The sequence below is a fragment of the Puma concolor genome, chromosome B2, assembly GCF_028749965.1.
Source record: "Puma concolor isolate L17-30 chromosome B2, mPumCon1.1.hap2, whole genome shotgun sequence".
Lineage (NCBI taxonomy): Eukaryota > Metazoa > Chordata > Mammalia > Carnivora > Felidae > Puma > Puma concolor.
Window position 1 is genome coordinate 104,421,049 of NC_141671.1, and position 19,582 is coordinate 104,440,630.

Genomic DNA, 19,582 nt, shown 5'->3' on the forward strand with positions numbered 1-19,582 from the left:
AGGCTCCGAGCCATCAGCCCAGAGCCCGACGCGGGGCTCGAACTCACGGACCGCGAGATCGTGACCTGGCTGAAGTCGGACGCTTAACCGACTGCGCCACCCAGGCGCCCCACCTTCCTCATTTTAAACTAAAAACGAATGGAAGCACAGAGAAGTTAGTAACGTACACAGGATTATGGTGAAGAAAAAGGGATCTTACACTATTGAAACGCATACTTGTGAGAGCACACAAATCGAAGTTTTCATTTAAACCTTGAAAACCCATGTCATTTATATCACAATAGAAATGCAAAATGTTATGAATCTCAGAGAACAGAGAAGCTTCAGCAATATTTTTACTGAAGGCAATGGAAGCAGATGCAAGTACATGACTTCAATGTAAGAACTCTGAAAACTCTATCGACAGGATGCTAGTAGCTTTGGTAGAAGGGCAGGATTAGTTATATATCATTACGTTGTATTACCAATGCTGACTTGGAACAAGCATTCGCCCACGTCACGAAGAAATGTGAAAAACTAAGAACAAAGCAACATCTGGGGCGCCTGGGTGGCTCAGTCGCTGAAGCGTCCGACTTCGGCTCAGGTCATGATCTCACGGTTGGTGGGTTCGAGCCCCGCATCGGGCTCTGTGCTGACAGCTCGGAGCCTGGAGCCTGTTTCAGATTCTGTGTCTCCCTCTCTCTCTGCCCCTCCCCTGTTCATGCTCTGTCTCTGTCTCAAAAATAAATAAACGTTAAAAAAAATAAACAAACATTAAAAAAAAAAATTTTTTTTAAAAAGAAAAAAGCAACATCTTCATTGAAGGACTGTTGTTTCGTTTTGTTTTTCCCTGAGTTGAGGTCTTAGTTGTAAAGTGTCATTAAAAAAAAAAAAAACAAAAAAACTAATGATAGTTGATAGCTACTTTACCCTGATCAGGACCACATGATTCTTCCAGATGGTTTATATCTCATCTTAGGCATTGGGGCTTTTAGCCACATGGCACATGTTCCTCCTCCTGGGAAAAAGTAAAACTAAGTCACTACTGTCACAACAAATGGACTGCAAGAATCTGAAAGTCATCTCAAGAATTTGAGACGTGGAAAAGGAAGCTGTAACGCTGTGCAAAATTCCTATCCCTTCGACCGGAAATTATCTTCTTGCATTTTTTAATTACATTTTTTGTGTAATGGTCCAACCTTCAAATCCCCATGGAAGCAGCCAATGCTCCAATGCTCCATTTCATTATCACCTTTCCTAGATATTTTTTAACACACAAATAAGGTAGTATGTCATGTGATCCACATCTGCCTTTTTCCCCTTAATGGTAGCCCTTGAAGGTTTTTCCATATTCCGTATTTCCATATCTCATATTTGCTATGGCCGTATTCTTTCATAACAATCATTCAACTCTGCCTCTACTGAACATTAAGTCATTTTTATCTTTTTTTCAAACACTGTTGCATAATGATCTCTGAAAGTCATCTGCACATCAAGTATGTTAAATTTTCCAAAAGTGGAATTTTGAATTAGATTATTTGTCATTTTGTTAAATTAAGCTCAAGGTTATAGTGACTCACACACCCTACTACAATGACAATTTCCTCAAACTCTTGCCAACACTTTTCAAATTTATGATAGGTTTAAAAAAATCAGGCCAAAAAATATCTTTTTAATATGCATTTCAAAGTGGTTCAGGACCTTTTCATATTTAACAGCTATGTGTATTTCTTTCCCAGTTAACTTCACATCCTTCATGCACTTTAGTCTTTCTCTACTAGCTTTAGATGTTAGCCTTTTGAACGGTGACAAGTTGCGGTCCTACAAACTCCCCCTGCCATGTCTTTTCCTCAACTTAGTTTTATTAGCCTGCAACTTCTTTCCCCCCTTAGTCGAATGTATCAATTGTTTCTTCTACGGTTTGGAGTCAGAATGAGCTCTACTCCAATTATTTTCTTCTTAAAGTTTCTAGTACATATGGGCTTCATTTCCCCTTTCCAACTTAAATTTTTCTGGTGGAAGGCATAAAACTTCTTCCATCTGACTATCCATTATCCCACCAAAGTAGTTAACTTTCTCTTCCCTCACCATCTCAAGTATTTTTATCCAGTATTAATTTCCAAATGTGTATTATTGATCTTGACATCCTGTTACATTGATCTTTCTCACTGTAAGACCAGAACCGTGATTTCTCTGCACTTTTATTTCTAGAAATTTTTAATTGTAAATGGGGTCTTTGTTCTTTCAGTAGTTCTGTCGTTTGGATGTTGTACCAAGTGACCTGGGCTGAATTTGTTTCATAACTCTCTTGAAACTTCAATTATATATAAAATGAACTACACTTGCAACAGGGGTAAATCACAATATAAAAAGAACCAAGTTACAGAACACAAACACATTTCCTTACTCCTTTAATGAAGGACTGAGTTCTTTAATATCTAATGTCATACAGGCTTAGATGCTGACAGATTTGCAAGAGTAAAAATATGGGTAAAATATGCATGAACTTCAGACTAGTGGTTACTTCTAAAGAGTGGGAAAAGGGGAATTACATGGCAAAGTGTATAAAGTCTTCAAACTATAGAATCTACTTAAAGGGAAAAAAAAAACACTTGAAGCAAATATGGCAAAAGTGAAAAAACATGATAAATCTGAATGGATGCATGGCTGCTCATTACCTAAATCCAGGTGTTCCTGTGAACATCTGAAAGCAGGGGCTTACACAGAAACAAACATGTTTTATCTATCTTCTAGAATTTTAGGATTTTCATCTCAAAACCATCAGGTTAGGCCTGGCAAGGTGATTTCACTGGTTTTGACAGGTTCCTAAAATGTATTTTCTCTTGCACATCCTCAAGTACAAACTGCCCACATGTCTGCCTCCTACCACCAGAATGGAAGCGGTGCTGCGGGCATTCTTCCACCATTATGTTCAGTTGCATACCCGAAGCATTAAAATGAATATACTCGATAAATTGAAAGATGAACTAATTCTTTAAATGTTTATTTCCTTGGTTTGGAAACAGGTGTAAGAGTGGAACCTGGATGTTACGTAAATGCAGCTTAGACCAGGTTTTGTCTAAATAGGTTTTATTTTAGACAGACTTAATATGAATACAGGAAAATTCTGGTCAGACACAACCATACAATTCCTTGTCTACTTGGTACATAGTGGGGGTTGGCAACAAAGTCACATATTGCTAGTATGGAAGACCGTTTCCTTCTCTGATTATGGTTTTCTTCCAATTCAGAATTTTCATTTTTTCCAATTTTTGGGAATCTTTGGTTCAGCTCAAATATAATTCCTGGATCTTAGTCGCATAGCTTATATTATTAATTCAGAGATAAATTATTATAATGAGATGTCAATCTTCACTGACACTGACTGGCCAAAGTATAAAAACCAAGATGGTAGAACTTCTAGTGCATTAATAAATATTTACTGTAAAATACTCTTTCTTGAATAGTAAATGGATGTCCTTGAAGCTGTTATCAGTTCCTCTAGTGTATTCTAATTGTACAGAAAGTCATGTTATTTGCCTCTGAAAAAAGATTTCATGTAAGAAACAGACAAAAGGCAATCCAAGTACAATTTTTTAATAAAGATAATTACAAAAGATGGAAAAATCAGCTCAGAAAGGCCAATTACTTCTTTAATAGATCAGTTTTTTGACATAATAACTCACATCAATTTTAAATACTATCACATAAAGCATGGTGGAGAAAGAAATTTTGCTTCATAATTAGAAAACTCACAATAAAACTTGCCAAGAAAAACAAAAACAAAAAAAGCCATTTTGAAAATAAATACAGTCCATGCCAAAGTAGTATAAAATGAAGCCAGAAGTCTTCAAAAAGAAAAAATTTTTCTTCCCGATATTTTCTCACTCTTTTATGGTTTCTGAAATTGGTGAGACACTCAAATTCAAGGGTTGCTGAGCTGTTCTGATTTGGCTCTGTTAAAAGAGGCAACATAAAATATTAAAGTCCTGGAGGGTCATGCCAAGAAACACACACTGATAATGCCTTGAGTCAATTTTTAGAGTACTGACTACCTTAATCTTTCCAGTGATTTTACAATCTATTCAAGTTATCCTATAAAGGCTAGCACAAAATTACATGTGGTCAAATGTATGCTTTCTGATGATAAACACCTCAATTATGATTTTGCCAAACATAACTAAATTATGAATCATGTTATACCAGCCCAGTGTTTAATTTACCCATCTCGGGATGCCTGGGTGGCTCAGTCGGTTAAGTGTCCGACTTCTCAGGTCATGATCTCACGGTTCGTGGAGTTCAAGCCCCGTGTTGGGCTCTGTGCTGACAGCTCAGAGCCTGGAGCCTGCTTCAGATTCTGTGTCTTCCTCTCTCTGCCCCTCCCCAGCTTGCTCTCTGTCTCTTGGTCTCTCTCAAAAATAAATAAACATTAAAAAAATTTTAAATTTACCCATCTGCCAACACCACACACACACACACACACACACAAAAAGTAATCATGTATACAGAAATAAGAGCACCATGAAAAGATCACATAAAGTTAATAGCAAAAGGTCTCAGATACATTACGTACAATACAAACTGATTTAACGTTCAGTTACACAACGTTACTAGTCTTCACCATTTTTTAAGGCAAGCTACGTAAGTAAAAAAGAAACAGATAACACATACACTGATAGTTAGATGGCATATATTATCTTGTGCACCACCAATACAGAGTAAACTTTAGAACACCTCATTCAACTTACTGATGCTCTCAGTCAAGTTCGGTCCAGCACTTCTCAAAAGAATACACACATAACACACCTAAAGTAAATGTATTTATTATTTTTATAGTATATAGAAATTATTAGATAAAAAACACAATTTACCCTTTGGTATCTGTTTTTTCACCACTACTGTCCTTGGATTTATCTTCTTCCTTAACATCTAAAAACAAAAATTGGGAAGAGATTAAAACTTACTTTAAAATACAAAATGTATACCTTACTTAAAATATAAAACACTGTCTTAGGGGCACCTGGGTGGCTCAGCTGTTTTAGTGTTCAACTTTGGCTCAGGTCATGTCTCACAGTTTGAGATCCCACATCGGGCTTGCTGCAGTCAAGACTGTCCGTGCAGAGCCAACTTCGGATCCTCTGTCTCCTCTCTCTTCCCCTCCCTCACTTGGGCTCTCCCCCAAAAAAAACAAATATTAAAAAAAAAAAAAAAAAGCTGTCCTATACAATTTTACTATTCATGAATTCAATAACTATACAAGCTTTGTTAGGTGCTGTGCTAAATGAGAGAGGTTCAAGGAGTTAATGTCACATAGACCCTGCGCTCTGAAGTTGTTTTCCTTGCACCACAGTATTACAGCTGAGATATGCACTGTGGAGAAGTTCAGCCTACAGACATGAGCACAGCAGCACTGAGGGAGGTTGGGAAAAACTACCACAAAGAAGTGACCTTTGAGAGATGCCCTCAGAATTAAAGAAGATGTGGCACTTGGCAATGAGAAAGAATGAAATCCTGTCATTTGCAACAACGTGGATGGAACTAAAAGGCATTACGCTGAGTGAAATAAGTCAGAGAAGGACAGATATCATATGTTTTCACTCATATGTGGATCTTGAGAAACTTAACAGAAGACCCTGGGGGAAGGGAAGGGGGAAAAATAGTTACAAACAGAGAGGGAGGGAAGCAAACCACAGGAGACTCTTAAGTACAGAGAACAAACTGAGGGTGGATGGGGGGTGGGGGAGAAAGGAAAATGGGTGATGGGCATTGAGGGCACTTGTTGGAATGAGCTCTGGGTGTTGTATGTAAGCCAATTTGATAATAAATTATATTCATACAATAAAATAAAATGAAAGAAAAGAAAATCTTTAAAAAAAGAATAGAAAACCATCCCATTATATAGCAGTACATACAGATCTTCCTCATTCTTTTTTCTTTTTTTTCCATTAAATTTACTTATTTATTTTGAGGGAGAGAGAGAAAGAGCACATGAGCAGGGGAGGGGCAGAGAGAAAGAGAGAGGGAGAATCCCATGCAGGCTCCACGCTGTCAGCACAGAGCCTAATGTGGGGTTCGAACCATGGGATCATGACCTAAGCCGAAATCAAGAGTTGGACGCTTAACTGACTGAGCCACCCAGGCGCCCCAGATCTTCCTCATTCTTATGTATCATAATCCATTTACCGGGTCCTATGTTAGTCAATATTTGCTTTTTTCCAAGTATTTTGCTTTATTAATAATTTCGTAATAAATAACCTTGTATAGATAAAAAAGAGAGAGAGAGAGATGTCTTAAGAATGAATAGCTTTTGGGTGGGAAAAGGGATGAAGTATCTTTTTTTTTTTTTTTTTTTTTAATTTTTTTTTTTTTTTCAACGTTTATTTATTTTTGGGACAGAGAGAGACAGAGCATGAACGGGGGAGGCGCAGAGAGAGAGGGAGACACAGAATCGGAAACAGGCTCCAGGCTCTGAGCCATCAGCCCAGAGCCCGACGCGGGGCTCGAACTCACGGACTGCGAGATCGTGACCTGGCTGAAGTCGGACGCTTAACCGACTGCGCCACCCAGGCGCCCCTAAGGGATGAAGTATCTTGAACGGAGGGAAACCTTAAAAGGACTTTGAGGCAAGGTGGAATTAGCAGGTTTAGAAGGAAGAAATGAAAGACCACTGGGACTGAAGTATTCGGAGAAGAGAGAATCAGGTAAGATAAACCCAAGACACAACAGAGGCTAAATCTTACTGCTTATTCACTTTAACTCTCACTGTGTAAGTACTGAAACTCAACCATTTTAATAAAAATCAATAAAACAGTAACATTACCACTACAAACTCAAGATTACTAAAACAAATTAGCCTAAATGTGAATTTCTTCTTTAAAGAAGCATATGAGCCAAAGTTGTGACGTAATGACCTAATAATAAAGATACAGCGATTATACACAGCATCACTAAGCATTCTACATACACATTTCAGGAAACTGGTCTGCCTTACAATACAAACATGTGTGTGACAATAAGGATGACATTTCTTTCAACTTCTGGCTTAATTTTAGATATGTAAACTTAATAATTCAAATTACTAAAATGGAACTGGGAAAGGGAGGAGGAAAAAGAAATGGCCCCCACTTTAGAGGTTTTGATTATAGATTTTTAAAAATGTTTTCTATGGTAATATTTCTTTATGTGTAGGACAAGGGATTTTAACAATTGGAAGGTCTTACAAGAAGAGCCCCACCACGAAAGAATTTTTTTTAAAGTTATCATTATCAGCAACAAAAGTTTTGAGGAGCTAAATACTAAGAGATTAATCCACTACCAGGCTACTAAGCCAGAGCAAAAGGTACTCTCTTTTTAGCTAAAAAGGCAATTAAAGACAAGCAGCACCCTAGTAAATGTGTTTTCCCATTTGGAAAACAAACAAAAAGCACAAAAAAGATAAAGATTTTAAAATGAGAAGAAACTTCAAAAATGACAAGAACATATACAGACAGTGAGAGAAATGAAAAATACTAGAACAATCCTACAGCTAAAGCAAAGTCCTCCTTACCTCAAAACTAGATGGAATTTCTGGATGTCAATCAGTACATAAGAGCAGACTGGAGCCATCATTGTGATACATTGCAAAGTTAAAATTATAAAATGGTAGAGAATGGTAGCCTACAGAGGAGTGAATCATGAGTAAAAGAACAGAACTAAAAGTGTCAGATATGCTGTGGAATCCTAACCTCTCTAGTAAAAAAGAAAAAAGAACACGACAGCCAGCTTATTCATGTAACTTCGATATAATACATAAAAGGAAAAGGATGTTGGCCCAGTATCTCTATCAGTTTTCCGCATGCTACAGGGTTAAAATTAACAGCCAGCTAAACTCATGCTCATCACCATTACTTGTATACAGGCATCAGGTATCCAATCAAGAAATGCACCAAGTGTTGAGAGTACAGATATTTAAGATCTGGTGTTCCCTAGCCTTGGGCAGCCCAATCTAGCAAGGAGATACATAAAATCCTATAACGAGGCACTATAATACAATGTGTTAAACAAAATGACCAAGGTATGTGTAAGTGTTCTGGGAACTCAGATAAAAGATAACCAATTCTGGTAGTAAATTCACCACTTAGAGCATCATTTTGTCAAAAGACAAGCTACTAACAGCATTTTTAAAGTTAAAGCATTGAAGTATTATACCTCCTCTCCAACCCAGCTTCCAAATCCCTTCTCTTTCCTCAGTTTTTATGTTTTCATTCAACAACTTCTGAGCAAAGTCTATTCTCCTAGCTTTTTCACAATGGTGAAAAACTGGTCTGAAGATAATATGACTCTTCTTTTGTGTTTAATTCCCATCAAATAAACTTTAGGTAATTAAAGATTATCTTAGAATTTCAGTTCTGCCCACAGACTCCAAACGGACCTATAACCACTTGGTCTTCTCACCCAGTCTATATCATCATAGTGTAATGTTTGCTATTTTATGCCTATGTCAGCAAGAGACAGTAGGTAATAAGGTTTTCTACATTATAGAGCAAATGTGATTAGTAACATCAGCAGAGCCCTAAATAAAAGATTTAAGAGCTAAGCACCATTTACATTGGGAAAAAAAAGTCATCTACCAACACACACACCTTTCTAATACTTACTTGTGTAATGGCCTTCAGGCTCTCATAAAAACTGCAGTGAAGCTCATTTTTAAAATTTAGAGTTAAAACACCTTTACTAAAAAATAAACCTGACCTGCTTTTTTGTCCTCTGTTTCCTTCTTGTCTTCTTCAATTCTAGCTTTCTTGGCTCCTTTCTTATGATCAGCCACATTTCTACGACCTCCTTCTCCTTCATCCTCAGAGTCTGAGAATTCTTCATCACAAGCTATCCGTTTGTCAGATGCTCGAACTAATTATACAAAGATTTTAGATAGACAACATTAAAAATATCATTAATACCAAGTATGTTAGAATGTCTACACCACAACAGCATACTATTATGCTATTGCTCTAGCAATCAATAATAAATAGAATGAGAAGCTGGAAAGTCAAACAGAAGGTGCTTAATGTTATTCAACCCATTCTACTTTGGATAATTGGTATTACTAATTAATTCCCAAATATACATAATTAAATTTGACCACATATGTACAGTCACATGAACTGAAAACGCTGACACTCAAATCAGGCTTTAAGGCATATGAAAGTAAAACTATGGAAGATTAGCAATGGAAAAAAAGGCCAGTAATAATGGTGTGCTCAGGAAACATGACCCAAAGTGAAGTTCTCAGGCCACTAAACCTTCAGTTTGTAGTGATGTTTTTAACAAATCAGAAAAATGTAACAGAATTCACATCAAGGTATTATCTTACTAGAAATTCTCTTGTCTGGATCTTCTCCATCTTCATCTCCGCTGTCTTCATGAACAGCATCTTCTGGAATAGCTTGCATCTGGACGCCAGGTGCATGAGGTAACATGCGTAAATTTTCAAATAAGCGCTGTCTAAATTACACGTAAAAATATATTAGACAAAATTCATTTTCTTTCAAGTTCCTCTTAAATGTAACAGGAAACATTAAGCAAAAATTTCATCTTTATCTGACTTAACCTGTGAGTTAAATTAGTAACACATAAAAGCACTGATACTTCAGGGGCACCTGGGTGGCGCAGTCGGTTAAGCGTCCGACTTCAGCCAGGTCACGATCTCGCGGTCCGTGAGTTCGAGCCCCGCGTCAGGCTCTGGGCTGATGGCTCGGAGCCTGGAGCCTGTTTCCAATTCTGTGTCTCCCTCTCTCTCTGCCCCTCCCCCGTTCATGCTCTGTCTCTCTCTGTCCCAAAAATAAATAAACGTTGAAAAAAAAAATTAAAAAAAAAGCACTGATACTTCAGACTGTCATTAACCCATTCAATCCTCAAAATTTATAATGTAGGTACTATTGCATCCCCCATTTCACTGGTGAGAAAATACAAACCTTCAAGGCAAATGAACCTGCCACATGTCACAAAACTAATGTGTGGCAAAGAAAGAGGACACAAACTCAGGCCTGTGTACTACAATAACCCTCTAAACACTTTGTTCTTAGAAATAAAGCTTTATCTGGGGCGCCTGGGTGGCGCAGTCGGTTAAGCGTCCGACTTCAGCCAGGTCACGATCTCGCGGTCCATGAGTTCGAGCCCGCGTCAGGCTCTGGGCTGATGGCTCAGAGCCTGGAGCCTGTTTCCGATTCTGTGTCTCCCTCTCTCTCTGCCCCTCCCCCGTTCATGCTCTGTCTCTCTCTGTCCCAAAAATAAATAAACGTTGAAAAAAAAAAAATTTAAAAAATAAAAAAAGAAATAAAGCTTTATCAAAATGTTTTCAAAAATGAAAATTTCACTTTCATGTAAGGCAAGGAAGTATACAATTTAGAGAACCTTTGCGATTTAAAAATATTTAATAGAAAATGGAAATATTTTTGAGCTATGAGGTCCATACATTTTCATTATCTCAGGAAAAAAAAATCAGTAATCTTAAGGTTTCAATGCTTTTGAATAAGACAAAGGAAGTATCTGATATATAAAGCTAAAGATGAAATGTTTATCAAACCAATTCAATGATTTCTTACTTTATCTTTTCCATATATTCGGGAGTATTCTGGTTTGTCATGTTTGAAGGACTAATATGCAGTTTGAAGTCCGGGCCAAAATACTCAAAGTAATCATTATATGGCAATTCTATTAAAAACAATGAAATAAAGTGACATATTAAAAGTTCAGTTTTCACACAAATCCATGCACAAAATCCAGATTCAAGTTGTGAAATGTTCCCCAAGAAAATATATAAAAGTGAACACAAAGGGAATTTATTAAGTGACTATTCTATTTACATGGTTTTGGAATCTACTCTAATCATCCATCCATTTGTATATATAAACAGTTCCAACCAATAAAGATATCATAATAAGAATACCTACCATTGGGAATCTCACAATCAAGGGCAACTGCAGTCTCGTATGTCCAACATCGAGCAACATTACGAATTGTGTATCCACCTCCCCCAAGCATCAGTAATGGTAAATTGAAAGTTTTTACAACTTCTACACATTTAGCATGACCTAAGACAAAGAAGATCTGAGTAACATACAAATCTAAATATTTTAGCAGTTTGAAAAGTTTTAAAAAGATAATAAATGCAAAGTTTTACTCAACCAAAATGGCTTTTCTAAGTATTTAAAAAATATGTAAAAATTTCAAGAAATCTCTAGTCTAAAATTTACTTTTCAATCATATACCTTTCACACAATGATTTTTAAAACACTGGCTACTTTAGCAAGTATCCCTGATAGAAAAGTCAAATATACAACGAAGATTAAAATATGAATATTTTTTATTAACATATGAAAAAGTTCTGTGATATGAAGATTCTATGTTCTTGTGAGGTTATGTGGGGTGGGGGGAAAGGTTACAATGAAACATACACAATCTAAATTTTCCCTCTAGACTCATACAAATTATGGAAAGCTATATAACAAAGTTTAACTGTGGGTTATCTTCAGGTAGCAATACTATGGATAATTTTTTTTAACTTATCTAAGATTATAAAATTAGTATCTATTAGTATAAGAAATACTTCAAACTTCTATGTGTAGAAATTTGAGGAAAAAGTAAACCCAATATAAAAACAAAGTATTTCTTTGGATACATGTACCAGTTCAATAATCAATTATAAGTTAATTACCAGTAATTTCTTGATATATTACTTAGGTATACAAATCAATCTTTAAAGAAAAAAACCCTTCAATTGTAAAAGAAAACCATGCTTACTGGAGATTATCAGGAAAAATCAAAACAGTGCAAAGGAAAAGCTATCTAAAACACCATCATTCAAAGATAGTATTTGAAATATTTCTTTTTTTAAAGTTTACTTTATTGGGGGGAGGGAGAAAGAGAGTGCATGTGTAAGTGGGTGAGGGGCAGAGAGAGAGGGAGAAAGGTCTTCAGTAGGCTCCACACTGTTAGTACAGAACCTGACATCGGGCTTGATACCATGAACCGTGAGATCATGACCTGAGCTGAAACCAAGAGTCAGGTGGATGCTTAACCAACTGAACCACCAGGTGCCCCTTAAACGTTTCCCTACAATTCTGAGTTAATAAGGTTTAATTAGTTTTTTCATGTAATTGTATATTGTGAGCATTTCTAATTAAGTATTCTTCAATAGTTGCACCATATGATTCATAACCCAATTTCTATTATCACTACTAGAAAAATGACTGTTTCTTGTAACAGATAAAAATGAATGGCAGAGATCACAATAGTAACAACATAAAGGAGGGCAGAAAGGAGATGGACAAGAGGGGACTAATAGACTTAAGAAATACAAATTGAAGTTGGCAGTGCAGAAAGCTTAGAATCAAGTTTAAGATTTGGGATTGCAAATATCCTTATGCTTTATACCAGGGAAATTGTAACAGCTGGCTGAAGTGTACATTAATGTAAGAGTACAACACTATAGTTTATGATTATGAATGCTATTACTTTTCAGTATGAAGGCATTAAAGCATTTTCAAACAGCTAAGACAGGAAAATGGCCTGTTAATACCCATTTTGTACTAATATTAGGTAGATCATTTTTAAAAGAACATGTCCATTTTGAGGCCAACATATGGTTATCAACACATTAAGTCCAACATATGAAACTATTATTTGGCCACTGCTGACCTACCAAGAAAAGGGGCAATCAAGTTTATACGGTTCAACCTAATAAAAGCAAAATAGATTATACCATAATTCTAATGCTAACTGGTATAGAAGCAATCGTAACATTAAGTAAAATAGCCTTTAATATCTGGATTTAGTTATTTAATTCCATTTAAGCCAACAGTAATTCTGGAAAAGTTCTATTGAGAATTCTTCACATCTTACGAAGGAATTCAAAGCATCCATTTGTTACCTAAAAGTTCAAAAGGAAAACAACTACAAAATCATGTACAATAGTCATCATTATTGATCCCCATATAACAAATTTTAAGACCTTATTAAATAAAGTTTCAGATTTATTCTTAAACTCTAGAGTTAATTCCATGATGGTGATCTTTTACTTTGGTCTGGACTTCTATCACAAGTTAATTTCAACACTTGATCAAATTTAAATTTCTGGTGTAGTACTAATCTCCCACATCTTTTCTCATTTCTCAGAAAGCTACTTGAGAATGTGCGCCACCAAAATGAGACAAAAGTGAGGAAGAAGACCGAGGAAAGAGCAATAGGGGAGGGGAGGCACACAAGAGAAGCAAAGAGCTCTTTGTTCTACCGTATCTATAGGGGATACTCAACCAAACAGTAACAGATCAGAAGGCTATTCTTCAAGAAGGTAAAAATGATGGAATATTTGATGCATCTGAACATTTGAAGCTATTTAGACACTGGCAGTTTAATAATGAGTAAAGAGAAAGCTAAGTAATTGAAGAACTGGGCAAGAAAAACAAGTTATGCAAAAAAGAAAAATCTGGTAACTGAAAAGTGCTTTAATGTTAATGACACTGTAAACACTGAATGCCACAACCAAAATTCTAGTATACATACCCAGATTTAAATTGTAAAAATGAAGACACTGGAAGAGTGTGTGCATGTGTTGGGGACAAAGTGGTGAAAAAGAGCTAAATCCCTCTTCTTCCATGATAGGAAGTGAATACGCAAAGCTAAAATAGAAAGTAACAAAATTTGCATGTTATATTTCTAGAAAGAAAAACCAGGGGTGCCTGGGTGGCTCAGTCGGTTGAGCGTCTTGACTCTTGACTTGGGCTCAGGGCACGATCTTGTTCATGGGATGGAGCCCCCTCGGGCTCTGTGTTGGGGGCACGGAGACTGCTTGGGGTCCTCCCTCTCCCTCACTCCCTGCATCCCCCCTGTGCGCACACACACACACGTGTGCCCTCTTTCTCTCTCAAAATACACATAAACTTAAAAGAAAAAATAAAAGATAAACACCAAAGAGAGGAACCAAAAACAATGAAAATGGCTGCTTTGGTTGAGACTGCGAGAAACTTTATAGAAGTATTCACCACTGAATGTATCAACAAAAGAAAACTTAATTTACTGAAACAAGATTAATTATAGTTAATGCATACATACATTCAACAAAACCCATGAAAATTACAGAGCATGTAGCTCTGTGTAAAAATTGTAATGAAAACTAGTATGGGAAGTTCTTGGAAGAAAAAAAAATTCTCCTGGGACTATCATCCATTAAATTGCTTACCTTTGACTGTCAAATTGAAGCAACCAAGCCTATCACCAGATAGTGAGTCAGCACCGCACTGTAGCACCACAGCACTAGGTTGATACATTTCCATCACTTTTGAGATAATCTATGTACAAGATAACCAAAGTTATTATCTCTAAAAATACTTTTAAAATTCCATTTTGATTTTATGTTTTTTTTAAAGATTTTATTAAGTATACCCATCATGGGGCTCGAACTCATAACTCCAAGATCAAGAGTTACAGGCCCTAACTGTGCCAGCAAGGTGCCTCTCCATTTTGATTTTGAAATAGTAATACTTACAGGCTTAAAAATCTGCCCATAGGACTCATCATCTATACCATCTCTCATTGGAAAATTGACAGCATAGTATTTGCCTTTTCCAGCACCAATATCCTAAAATAAAATACATAATTAAACAGGTCTTAGGGAGTATGTCATAGTGAAAATATTTGACATGTTTATTAAAATAGTTTTCTGCAAGATTGTAAAAACAGGTAACAATATCCAATTCTGAATTCAGCTTTTAGGTTAAGAAAGGAAATAATACAGAAGAAGTACATATTCCAATATTAATGGATTGCATTATTAGGCTGAAAAGAATGAGTTCCAATTAATCTGAAATGGTTATCTTGGGAGAACAGAAATTGAACATAAACAATTAAAGGCAATATTACATGAGACCAAGAAATTAATCATCAACAGAATATGTAAGACAACATTATGAATAAAGCTACAGAAAATAAATATTCTGAGCAGAAAAACCCTGTAGAACAATTGTCTCTATAATGCAGAATCCTCCTTGTGGCTCATAATCTGGTGTAAGTTTATTTATGATGAAAGATAAGCCCCGACTGTCCTGATGTCTTGACAACTGCAGACTAAAGCACCAAAATCTGCTCTTTAATTGTGCTTGAAGTAAATGTTTCTACTTGTTGAATAAATACCACTCTAGGCATTAATACCTTCCAAATGAAGCAAAAGAAACAGAGAGCTGGGTTCAGCAATGTAGACACACTTAGGATACACACACACACACACACACAACATATACTTATTTGTATAAATAAGTATTTGAAATACTTATTTCACGCATAGATGCGTGAGTGTAAATGTACCTCTGCATGTGCACACATGTATGTTCCCTGAAGAAACGGTACAGTATAAAAATTGCTACAAAACAGTTCTTCACCTGCCACACCAAAGGATTAGGGGTGACTGATACTCAGGTGTTTTAAATTATGACTCAATATACTTGAATCCTTAGGATTACTAACACTTGTATGTAAATTCTCCCCTGATCTCTCATATAATAATCTGAGCTTGATTCATTTTAAAAAAGCATAGTTTATCCTTCAATATTAGTTATTATGAGCCATCTTCCAACGAAGACAAGCGGGATTACACATCTCCTCCCAACCAAATTTTTCTTAAAAAATCTAAATGTTTATATGTAACTAAATGCAAACCATACAGATGTGGATAAACTAAAAGCACTGTGAATTCTTAAACTCCTTCATTAAAAACCAAATTCCTGGAATATATCTTGACACTGAGATTTCAGAATACAGAAAGGTGGTCAGCACTTCTCACTCCAGCCAAAGGCTGGCAACTCAGAGCTGCTCCCCTTGTAGCACCAGGCTATATCCCTTCCATTTCTAATTCCTCAACTACTACTGTATCATACCCCTTTTTCTTCTACTTATGCTCCCGATCTAATAAATGCATACAATTTTGAACAATGATCAACGCTCAAAGTATCCTTCTTTTCTAATTTAGAATAAATTGTCACGAAGGAAAAGGAATGTTTATCAAATTAACATCTAAAGATACACACAAGTTTTATGAAACTCCAAATACAACTACATGTATGATTGATCTTGAGTTCCTTGCAAAATTTTGGGGTTACCTTTTATAATAACCAAAGGGAAAAAATATTATGAGGCTATTTCATATAGTGTGTGCAAAATCTTAAGTGAGTAGAAGATATTCAGTCATCCTGAAATCTTTTAAAAACATTCATTCTCCAATATTTTCCACCAATTTCAAACAATCATAAGAATACTGTCAGAAATTAAAACACAGGCTGACTTTTGCCATTTCTGAGATTAATTAGGACCATACTGAAAAGAGACTAATTTTTTTAAACTTAAAATTAGCAAGGCTTTTGCTGAATTTCTAGTGCAATGGTTGTAGGCAAAGGAATTCTAGTGATTTAGAGCAGTGCCTCTCAAACTTTAATGCACAGAATCTGAGTTTCTGAGGCCTGACAATATGTTCCCAGGAGACACTGATACTGCCAGTTTAAGGGTCATACTCTGAGAATCACTAGTATGTAAGTTAAGACCAAGTGAGGAAAGACACTGACCGAGCTAACAGGCAAGAAAGTGAAAATGTAAATTTTCAATTTTAAAAGCCACATAATTTAAACAGAAATAAACCACTGACGCTCTACCTATTTATAAGAAAGATTTCACCATCACAACTCTTACTGAAAGAGCACCACCTTGTGATCAAATAAAGAAAACTCACATATTTGAAAAACATGGTTGCTAAAATAAACTCCATACCACAGATATGAAAAATAATCTTAATAAAATAATTTGGAACTAATGGTGAATGCCATGCTAAGAGAAATTTCCTATATAATCCAGGCTGAATTAAAAACAGCTATTTAAATTTTTTAATAAATTTCAACATGCATATAGTTTGGTTCAAGAAAAACTAGTGTAGAAAAAGAAAAAAAAAAAAACTTCAGGAACTTTATAGAAACAAGATTTGACCACTGGTTTTTACATTCATTAAAGACCACCAAATGGAAGAAGATAACAGAAATATAAAAGAAATAGTTGCATTTAATTTAACAGGCAGGCGGGATAAGCTATGGTATTCTTTCCCCAAAAGAAAAAGAGATTAAAATTAGACCTATTAAATCAAGACTAACTATAAAAAGAACAGTACAAGAATCTAAAAAAGATTTTATTGTTTTCTTATTTTCTTCCACCAGTCTTTACAATCAAAGACAATGTTGACTACTATCAAGTAGGTTTTGAAGATTCAAATGAACAGCAATCAAGAAGACTGCTTAGTGCTTCAGGGATGTTCAAAAACAATTATTCAATCAAAGAAAGTGACCGAGCCAAAGGAAGTCCTCTCAGAATTTTTGTATAGTCAATGAAAGTGAATTCTAGCATATGTTAGATAACATATAAAAAAAGACTCTATTCTGCACACAAATTTCAAATTAATGACTCAAGAACAATATTAGTTTAGATATATAATTATTAGCTTCCTCAGTTTTCCTAATATTTATCTCGTAATTATTTATTCAGACCGAATTCAGTCTTACCCGCAAATCTCCTGTTCCGGGAAAGTATTCCCCATACTTATGGAATGATACAGTCATTACACGATCTGTGGTATAAAAAGCTTCTTCGACACCATCACCATGATGGATATCAATATCAATATATAAGACTCTTTGATGATACCTGAAAACAAAGCCGTAAGTTTTCAAAGGGTTTTAAGATGGGGAAGAACCACCATGGATTCAGAAAACCTATTTTTGAGCTCTTGCATTCCAGAATGTTTAATCCCTTTTCTTACTTTACTTCCAGCTTAAGAGACCATTCATACACCTGAAATTATAAGTTTGAGTCTTAGATCCTTAAATCTTCTCTTTAGCCCCAATCTAGGTAAAATGTATTTACTCTCTGTGAAATCTGTCCTATTCTACAGGTTTTAAAAACATAGCACATGTTCCTATATATTAACAACTGAAGATTATACCATACTTAGAACTGTTACTTTAAAACATCTCTCTAGTACATTTTCAGGGTTATACAACAGTGGTTAGCAATCTATGGTTCACAGTCCAAATTTGGCCAATGGGATCTTTTTTAAAGCTTTAATGTAAGAATAATTTTTACATTTTTAAATGGCTGAAAAATAAAATTAAAACAGGAATAGTTCAGGATATGTGACAATTAAGTGAAATTCAAATTTCAATGTCCATAAATAAAGTGTTACTGAAACATGGCCACGTTTATTTGTTTACATATTGTCTATGGCTTCTTTTGTGCTTCAACTGCAGAGTAGAGCAGTTGTGACAGAAACCACATTCGGTACTCTCGTCACTTCACAGTGCGGATTGGAGCACTGCAAATTGCAGCAATACAGTTATAACTTGAATGCATTTTAAGAGCCATGTGTATCATCATAACGTGACATCTTATTAGTAGCACGCACCCAGGTCAAAACAAGAGAAAAGGAAAGTGAACTTTGAATGTCATCCTTTTATGGCACTGTAACCTGAGGATTATTCTGTTACTGAGTTTAATGGCAGCACTGTATTTATTACATGACGATACCACAGCTATGTTAAAAGAAAATAATGTAAACTGACATTATCAAACTAAGCACTCTTAGGAACAGTCTCAACTCACAGGAAAGCACCATTCAGCAAAGTTATGAAATAAAAGTAGAATGTCTCATCATAGCAGAATCTCTTCACAAAAATAATAAAGCTGTGAGCAAAGCAAGTTTCTAAGTGGTTCATAAGTGGCTTATCAACTGTCAACTAATTAAATGTTTGATCACATCAGTTAAAGAAATATGTCTAGACAAATTAAGTTAAACTTGTTTAAGAATATAAGCATGTGGGGGGCGCCTGGGTGGCTCAGTCGGTTAAGTGTCCGACTTCGGCTCAGGTCATGATCTCGCAGTCCGTGAGTTCGAGCCCCGTGTCAGGCTCTGTGCTAACCGCTCAGAGCCTGGAGCCTGTATCAGATTCTGTGTCTCCCTCTCTCTCTGACCCTTCCCCGTTCATGCTCTGTCTCTCTCTGTCTCAAAAATAAATAAATGTAAAAAAAAAAAAATTAAAAAAAAAAGACTATAAGCATGTGGGCAAGAACTATTACTCAAGAGATGAAGACACAAGAACCAACATCAATAGTAAATTAAAAACCAAGGCAAATAATTTCAAATGGTTTTCCCTGGCTCTCAATGAGCTCACTGAAACATTTTAGTTGTTTATATGAGGAGTCAATTCCAAATTTTACATGACTGAAAAATTAGTTTCTATGAACCGTATGCATGGTATCAACTATAGGCAACATTTTCAGTACTGAGAAAAAACTAATTCACTACAATCTCAAGTGGAATCTAAGACATGTTACAACTGATAATGGTTAAAAAAAAACCAAAACTTTATAAATTTCCAAATTCTTAAGTACCTCCTCTATAGATACCGCTCTCAAACTGCCATCAAGGGTAACTATAAAACTATTCTAGTAATTTAGAGATAATTTTATCCATTAGTAGAGAACAAAGCCCCACTGCACGTAAAACTACACAAACTCATTCAAAAAACAAATTTCCTTTAAC

The 19,582-nt window shown here is 35.7% G+C and overlaps 1 protein-coding gene across 2 annotated transcripts in view; it reads right to left on the minus strand.

Moving 5' to 3' along the window:
- Positions 1-3,560: 3,560 nt before the first annotated feature.
- The window catches only part of HDAC2 (histone deacetylase 2), a 30,310-nt gene continuing 14,288 nt past the window's right edge, over positions 3,561-19,582 (minus strand). For both annotated transcript variants that reach the window (XM_025925830.2, XM_086707640.1), the window contains exons 6-14: positions 17,547-17,688; positions 14,501-14,593; positions 14,195-14,303; positions 10,908-11,048; positions 10,560-10,668; positions 9,329-9,459; positions 8,710-8,865; positions 4,851-4,908; positions 3,561-3,935 (exon numbers count right to left, since the gene is read on the minus strand). In XM_025925830.2, coding sequence (XP_025781615.1) covers positions 3,905-3,935; positions 4,851-4,908; positions 8,710-8,865; positions 9,329-9,459; positions 10,560-10,668; positions 10,908-11,048; positions 14,195-14,303; positions 14,501-14,593; positions 17,547-17,688 — 970 coding nt within the window. In that variant the 3' untranslated portion in view covers positions 3,561-3,904. The remainder of the gene's footprint in view (positions 3,936-4,850; positions 4,909-8,709; positions 8,866-9,328; positions 9,460-10,559; positions 10,669-10,907; positions 11,049-14,194; positions 14,304-14,500; positions 14,594-17,546; positions 17,689-19,582) is intronic.